The sequence below is a fragment of the Erythrolamprus reginae genome, chromosome 4 (genome assembly GCF_031021105.1).
Source record: "Erythrolamprus reginae isolate rEryReg1 chromosome 4, rEryReg1.hap1, whole genome shotgun sequence".
Classification (NCBI taxonomy): Eukaryota; Metazoa; Chordata; class Lepidosauria; order Squamata; family Dipsadidae; genus Erythrolamprus; species Erythrolamprus reginae.
The window spans coordinates 37,199,708-37,207,639 of NC_091953.1; the positions used below are offsets into that span (position 1 = coordinate 37,199,708).

Genomic DNA, 7,932 nt, shown 5'->3' on the forward strand with positions numbered 1-7,932 from the left:
TATCTGAAATTTCTGCCTGACTCAGTCTTTCTGAATGAATTACCAAATCTTCATTTATATAAACTGGCCACCTCATTTTCTGCTTGGAACAGAGAAACCGGGGCTGGTTTCTGTTTCCCATAAGGTATTTCTCCCTTTTCTCCCTTAGGGGAATTATTCTATCCTTCTATCCAAAATATTTCACTCTTCAAGGGAGGGGCTTCCCACATTTTCCTTATAATGTAATAAAAATATTATTTTTAGTTTGGTGGCATTTCTGCAAGATGATAACATACAAGAATAACATGGAAAAAAATATTCCATAGAGTAGCATTGTCAGCACATGCCTAATAAAAGAGAAAAAAAATATCACTCATATTGATAAATATTTGGGGAGGGGGGACCAAGATTAATATTGGGGAATACAATTACTATTCTTAAGCATTGCTAAAAGAACATTTAGCATATAACAAATGAATATTTGAAATACACAACATTTGCATCAATACAGGCATTAAAAACACATGCAGTTGCTTGTTAAGTCAATGTGAAACTTGCACAGTCCCACTAGCATTTCATGGGACATCGTGTTAACATCCGTTATTTGGTGGTGAGGTCCCACAGAGTTGGTCCTTAGGGTCCCTTCGACCAAACAATGTCGGCTGGCGGACCTAGGGGAAGAGCCTTCTCTGTGGGGGGCCCGGCTCTCTGGAATCAGCTCCACCCGAAGATTCGTATTGCCCCCACCCTCCTCGTCTTCCGAAAGAGTTTAAAAACTCATATTTGCCTATAGGCTTGGGGTTCCTTAGATCTTCCCCCGACCAATGAATACTTTAGTTTGACTATTGAATGAATGATATTGATAGTTTTTTAATTAGAATTTTAAGATTGTTTTTTAATGTATTAATTGGATTGTTATTATTGTTTCTTGTTTTTCTGTACATGCTGTGAGCCGCCCCAAGTCCTCGGGGAGGGGTGGCATACAAATCCAATTAAATCTAAAATTTTGGTTTACCCTTTTATCTAATGCCAGATGGAGGAATAAAATGAGCCCTGGTGGTTAGAGTGCAGTACTGCAAACTGCTTCTGCTGACTGCTGGCTGTAGTTCACCAGTTCAAATCTCACCAGGCTCAAGGTTGAGTATGAGATGCACCCAATTTTACAGCCTTCCATCCTTCCAAGGTGGGTAAAATGAGGACCCAGATTATTGGGGGCAATATGCTGACTCTGTAAACTGCTTAGAGAGGGCTGTAAAAGCACTGTGAAACTGTATATAAGTCTAAGAGCTATTGCTATAATATCCACGCAATCAAAAACACAAGATGTAACTCAAGCCAACTGTTGACAGAATAAAGAATCTGTTTTAAAAAATCTGCTATCACTGCAAGCCACTTACACGGAGTCCCCTATTTAAAAAAATTGAATCACCTAGGGCAGTGTTTCCCAACCTTGGCAACTTGAAGATATCTGGACTTCAACTCCCAGAATCCCCCAGCCAGCAAATGCTGGCTGGGGGATTCTGGGAGTTGAAGTCCAGATATCTTCAAGTTGCCAAGGTTGGGAAACACTGACCTAAGGAAACAAACAGGACAAGACTAAGGGAAGCAACCTAAACCTATAATGCAATAAAACTTTGTGTTCCTCGGGCTATGCGTTTCTTTTTGAAAATGCACAAACATCCGAACTGGAATTTGGAAAGAACAGAACAAAATCATAGACCAAAATGGCCCTCCTGTTAATGACTACTCTACCTTCAACTGCAACAACACACAAGCACGTAATAGATTCAAACTAAATTTAAACCATTCCAAACTAGATGCAGGAGGACTTCACCAATAGAGTGATCAACGCCTGGAATTCACCATCTCTGTGGTTTCTTCCCCGGACTCCAAAATCTTCAACCTTAGATTGCCCACAGTTGACCTCTTCCCCTTTTCTGTAAGGGGCGGGCACCATTATGCTTACCGTCCCTGTCCTATTGTCTTTTTTATCATTACTTTCTATGTTATATTTATATGTTTACATAAACTACTATCCTAGACAGACAGACAGACAGACAGAGTAGATGGTAGGATGGTAGGATGGTAGGTAGGTAGGTAGGTAGGTAGATAGATAGATAGATAGATAGATAGATAGATAGATAGATAGATAGATAGATAGATAGATAGATAGATAGATAGATAGATAGATAGATAGATCGGGATTCATAAAAAATACGGCAGCAACCGCACTGTAGTTACCATCTAATCCACCCAGGGACAGCCACTACTATGAGTCTTTAAAGCCCTCGGCTGGGCTTCCACCCGAGGCTCCCCGGCAGAATCCACTTTCCTCTCGGACGAAGGCCCGCGATTCTTGTTTCCAGGCAAAGTAAACCCTGAAACGGCATTAACTTAAGTACGACCCGCCACCCTGTTCATGTATCTTTCTCCTCGCCTCTCAACTGATACAATGAAGCCCCGCTACCCCTCCAACGGCAACGGCCTTTGTTGATTCTAATCGCCACCCCCGGATCGTTGCGCCGCCTCGCGCAGCATCTCGCGCCCGACTTCCGGCAGAAGCGCCGCCCTTCGGACCAATGGGGCTGCGCGAGTTTGCTTCAGAGACGGTTTGCGCTTCGGAGACGCGCTCGCTCTCCGGCGTCGAAGCACACTGTGTAAGTCCGCCCGAGAGCAGGCGGCGTTTTGCGCGTGGCCAAAACCTTAGTGCAATCCTGGCTTGTTTTAAAACTGTTTCCAATGAGGGAGAATTGAAAGATTCTCCCTATAGCTCTTGGTGCCGGAAGAGTTAATTAATTAGCCAACACAAATGGACTCCTGCACCCTATTTTTTTTTAGGTTAAGTATTTCAAACAGTACCTTTTGATTTCTTATTGATAAACTGATGTAAAAACATGTAGATGAGGATGACTAATGAAGTATTAATATAATCCAGTACTGTACAAAGAAAGTTGATGAGAAAAATAGCTGGAAAGCCCACATTTATTTATTTATTATGTAGACACTAATGAAACTTTTGTTTTTAATTATCAGAATTCATATAAACATAATCACAAACGTTACCAAATTCTTGGACAGTTAATAACTCAGTATGTTTATGAGCTTGAAAAAGTTTGCAGTATTGATTTGATTTGATTTATTGGATTTGTATGCCGCCCCTCTCCGGAGACTCGGGCCGGCTAAAAACAATAATAGAACAGTATACACAATAATCCAATAGTAAAAACAATTAAAAACCCATTAAAGTAAAAACCAAACATACATTCAGACATACCATGCATAAAATTGTAAAGGCCTAGGGGGAAAGAGTATCTCAGTTCCCCCATGCCTGATGGCAGAGGTGGGTTTTAAGTAGCTTACGAAAGGCAAGGAGGGTGGGGGCAATTCTAATCTCTGGGGGGAGTTGGTTCCAGAGGGCCGGGGCCGCCACAGAGAAGGCTCTTCCCCTGGGTCCCGCCAAGCGGCATTGTTTAGTTGACGGGACCCAGAGAAGACCCACAGAAGATTTACATCCCAACATGCCTGGCAGACAATAAAAGTTGTACTGTAGTTCCTTTTTCATGAGTAAGAATGCATTGATAAAAAGATCAGCTTTACTTGTCCTTCAAGATCAGGGGACATTTCATGCAGGCCAATAATACATGAAGGCCTTCAACATGGATCTCAGATACCTTTCATTACAAAGGCTCTAAAGTGCTCTTGGGGAGTGATTGTTTTAAATCCTAATGATAATTTTGTAGATCTGAAAATAGAAACAGAATGTCTAAGCCTTTTGAAGAATGATGCTATATGTCCCCTAAATTTATCATGGGCAGTCCCAAAGAGAAACAGCAGTAACCCCGAAGAAAATATAACCTATGTTTGGGATCATTTCATTTCAAAGGCTTCATCTAGAAATGTGGCCTTTGTTGCCCATGGTTATGGGGGATTGATTTTTACCAACTTACTCATGCAAAGAACTTTGGAAGTGATGAAGAAAGTGTATGCTGTTGCACTTATTGACTCTTAGCATCACATGAAACATCAGACACATGGCAATTCCGAGGTACAAACATGGATATGGAAGCACTGTCAAGAGTGGGTATCAAATAGTAAGTCTGGGGATAGGTCAGTAGGCTGCCTTGTGAAAACGAATTGCCCTGTAGTCTCCACTAGATCTGAAAAATACAATATGGCTCCATCCTCTAGCTTGCAGTCCATCTTCAAGTATCTAAAGAATGCATTGAAACCTAGTACTAAAAACAATTTCAGTTGATCACCTATTGCAACAAGGAGCAAAAGTGCCATGAAAAAAAATAAAAATGTATGTTTTTCAGTTTCTTCTATCAGAAAAAAAAAGTATTCGATGCAAATGTCTAGGCACACTCTTAAGGTAAACTATTTTTGTTTAATACTGTATATTATTTCTTTTCTTCCCCTTTGGCTGAAGCTGATGTTATGTAAATGCAATTTTGAATTCCATTGTTAGGCTTTATTTATTGTTGAAATAATACTTTGTACAAAATTTATAATTTAGTAAGTTTTTTCTTTCAATGTCTTTAGAATTAATTTTTTTAACAAAGCTTTTTAGAAACTCTCTTTTAATCTGAACCACCAATAAAACAATGAAAAAAGTAACTAGGATAAACATCAGAAATAGGTTTGAAATCTTGATGGAAATATTAGCCAATTTCTTGTACTTCAAATTAGGATAATTGTGAATGTTTTAAACCAGGGGTCTCCAACCGCCGGTCCGCGGACCGGGCCGTTGGGGGTTTTCAGCCGGTCCGCGGCACCAGGGCCCCCTCGGCCTTTCCGCGCTGCCCACCGCCCGCCCGATTTGCCCCCTCTGCTCCTCTGCCACCTCCTGCCTTTCACCGCAGCTCCTCCCGCACCCGGAACGCACGCCCTGCCCGCCTCACATTTGCCGAGAGGACTTTCGCCCCGGGCTCTCAGCAAGGGGGCTGCATGAGAGGCGGGGCCGGCGGAAGGTGATATTCAATGTCGGGGGCGCACGGGCGGTTTTGCGCGCGCTCCCTATCTCCCTGCTAGCCCACTCGGAATACTGTATTCAAAATAAGAAAAGCCTTCGCCGGCAAAGGCTTTTCTTATTTTGAATACGTATTCCGAGTGGGCTAGCAGGGAGATAGGGAGCGCGCGCAAAACCGCCCGTGCGCCCCCGACATTGAATATCACCTTCCGCCGGCCCCGCCTCTCATGCAAACCCCCTTGCTGAGAGCCCGGGGCGAAAGTCCTCTCGGCAAATGTGAGGCGGGCAGGGCGTGCGCGCGTCACCGCTGAGAAGAACGGAGAGAGAACGAGAGTGAGTGAAAGCAACAGACAGCAAGATAGAGAGAAAGTGAGAAAGAGAGAGTGAGAGAAAGGGGGGAGAGAAAGAGATAGAGCGTGAGAAACAAAACAAGAGAGAAAGAGTGAGAGAGAGAGAAAGCAAAAGAGACAGAAAGAAAACAAGAGAGAGAAAGTGAGAAGAAGAGAGAGAAAGAGGGGGAGAGAGAGAGAAAGAGAGAGGGGGGAGAGAGAGAAAGAGAGGGAGGGAGAAAGAGAGGGAAAGGGGGGAGAGATAGCAAGAGAGGGAGAGAGAAAGAGAGAGGGAAAGGGGGAGAGAGGGGGGAGAGAAAGAGGAGATAAAGGAAGAGGAGAGAGAGAAAGGAAGAGAAAGAAAGAAAGAGGGATAGAAAGAGAGAGAGTGAGAGATGCTCAGTGAGCCTTTCTTTGAAGTTGCCTTTCTTTCTTTCTTTCTCTTTCTTTCTTGCTCTTTTTCTTTCTCTTTTACCTTTCCTTCCTCTATTTCTTTTCTTTCTCCTTCCTACCTTCTTCCCTCCCTCCCTCCAGTCCTTCCTCTCTTACTCTCCCCTTTCATAAGTTTCCTTGCTTCCTTCCTCTGTTCCTGTCCCTTCCCTCTTTCCTTCTTTCTTCCTTCCTTCCTTCCCTCCCTTCCTTTCCTCCCTCCATTTCTTGCTTTCCTTTTCCTTCCTCCCTTCTTTCCTCCCTCATTCCCTTCTTTCACTCCTTCCTCTCTTACTCTCCCCTTTCACACCTTTCTTTGCTTCTTTGCACCCTTCTTCTGTTCCTGTACCTTCCCTTTTTCCTTCCTTCCTTCCCACCCTCCGTCCATTCATTCACTCATTCCTCTCTTGATCGCCCCTTTTACGGCGCCGCTGACAGCTAGCTCCCCCCCCCCCACCGGGCCATGGAAAACTGGTCTAGCTGAAAGCCGGTCCCTGGTGGAAAAAAGGTTGGGGACCTCTGTTTTAAACTCAGAGTGCATGTATAGAACTCTGCATAGAAATATTGAACATTTCACCAAAAATGCTGTTTAAAATTATATTTATTTACAGTGTCACATCAAATTAGATTGATCTTATTTACTGTTACTATTAATATTTTTAAAGTTACTTTTAAAAATCCCTTTTTTATAGATTATTATCTAAAATTTTAGTTCCATTTTACTTGAACTTTCTTTTGGTTCAGGTTGGATTTAAATTACAACTTCTGTCCTGAACCAACATTAAAATAAAGTAACAAAATACACATAACTCTTATATAAAAATGACAACTTTCTAAAAAGAACGAAAATCCAGATTGAAAAGATGGGCCCTTAAGGCATTTTTGCAGGATTGTAAAAAATGTGAACTGAATATCTACAGAAAATGCATTTTATAATCTAGAGATGACAGAACAGACTGAATCCCAAATCATTCCCATATATTGATATATTGAAAAATAGATTGTCTGGCAGTCTTAGAAGCGAGAATCATGCATATAGTCAGACAACCTGAGTCTAGATGATTTAGGGTTACTGAAAATAATCAGCACGTTATATGTCCTCTAGGAACTGGTAGACAGTGCAGGCAATTCCCAGAACAACAGACAAAATGCTACCCTTCAAATAGTACTTGAACAATCTTGTGCTGCATTTTGAACATGCAGAAGTTTCTAAGCTAGATACTATGATACAATCCAATATAACCTGAAAAAACAGGATGTAAGAGGGTTCTTAAACTGTATTACTTTTTTCTGAAGTATAGCCTTGTCCTGTAGTTCATGAGTGTCAAACTTGCTGCATCATGTTGCCGTCATGTGATGTTTTGTGTCGGTTTTCTCATTTGTGGAACTGAGGTAGGTGTGGCCTGTACATGATGCATCCAGCCCACAGTCCCTCAGATTGACACCCCAATCTAGATCCTGATCCTTCAAAATAAACACCTCCACTTTGTCTAATTCTAATTTTATTTTATTATCATGCATCAAGCTTACAGTATTATCCCCTGTAGGGTTTCGAAAAATATCCTCCCTTATTGTGATTGAAATAGGGAAAAAGATTTGGGTATCACCAACATTTCTTTAATACCTAGCACCAAACTTTGGACTAACACAATCTGTTAGTCTTACAGAAATGACTGATAAATCATCTATTAGACCAGTGACTTTCAACCTTTTTTGAGCCGCGGCACATTTTTTACATTTATGAAACCCTGGGGCACATTGAGCGGGGGCGGGGGGGGGGCCCTAAAAAAAGTTTGGACAAAAAAATTCTCTCTCTCTTCCTCCCTTTCACATTATTTCTCTCTCCCTCCCTCTCTCTCCATCCCTCTTTCTTTCTCTCTCTCCATCCCTCTTTCTTTCTCTTCCTTCCTTCCTCTCCTTTTTGCTCTCTCTCTCCCTCCCTACCTCCCTTTATGTCTTTCTCTCTCTCTCCTTCCCTCCCTCTGTTTCTCTCTCTCTCTTGCTTTCTTTCTCTCTTTCTCTCTCTCTTGCTTTCTTTTTCTTGTTCTCTTTCTCTCTCTCTTGCTTTCTCTCTCTTGTTCTCTTTCTCTCTTGCTTTCTTTCTCTCTCTCTTGCTTTCTCTCTCTCTCTCTTGTTCTCTTTCTCTCTTTCTTTCTTTCTCTCTCTCTCTCTTCCTTTCTTTCTCTCTCTGAGCTTCGCGGCACACCTGACCATGTCTCGCGGCAC

General features: G+C 42.2%; 2 protein-coding genes across 8 annotated transcripts in view; one reads left to right on the plus strand and one right to left on the minus strand.

Moving 5' to 3' along the window:
- The window catches only part of SENP7 (SUMO specific peptidase 7), a 47,809-nt gene extending 45,228 nt beyond the window's left edge, over positions 1-2,581 (minus strand). For 4 of the 7 annotated variants that reach the window (XR_011558959.1, XM_070750062.1, XM_070750059.1 and 1 more), the window contains exon 1: positions 2,221-2,581. The gene's annotated coding sequence lies outside the window, so the exon portion shown is untranslated. The remainder of the gene's footprint in view (positions 1-2,220) is intronic. The other 3 variants (XM_070750065.1, XM_070750060.1, XM_070750061.1) reach the window with 3 other exon arrangements.
- On the plus strand, positions 2,559-6,901 carry LOC139167124 (putative protein ARB2BP). The gene is given in 6 exon segments (XM_070751543.1): positions 2,559-2,636; positions 2,947-3,097; positions 3,473-3,516; positions 3,519-3,612; positions 3,615-4,282; positions 6,812-6,901. Coding segments are annotated over 6 exon segments (1,125 nt in total).
- Positions 6,902-7,932: the final 1,031 nt, after the last annotated feature.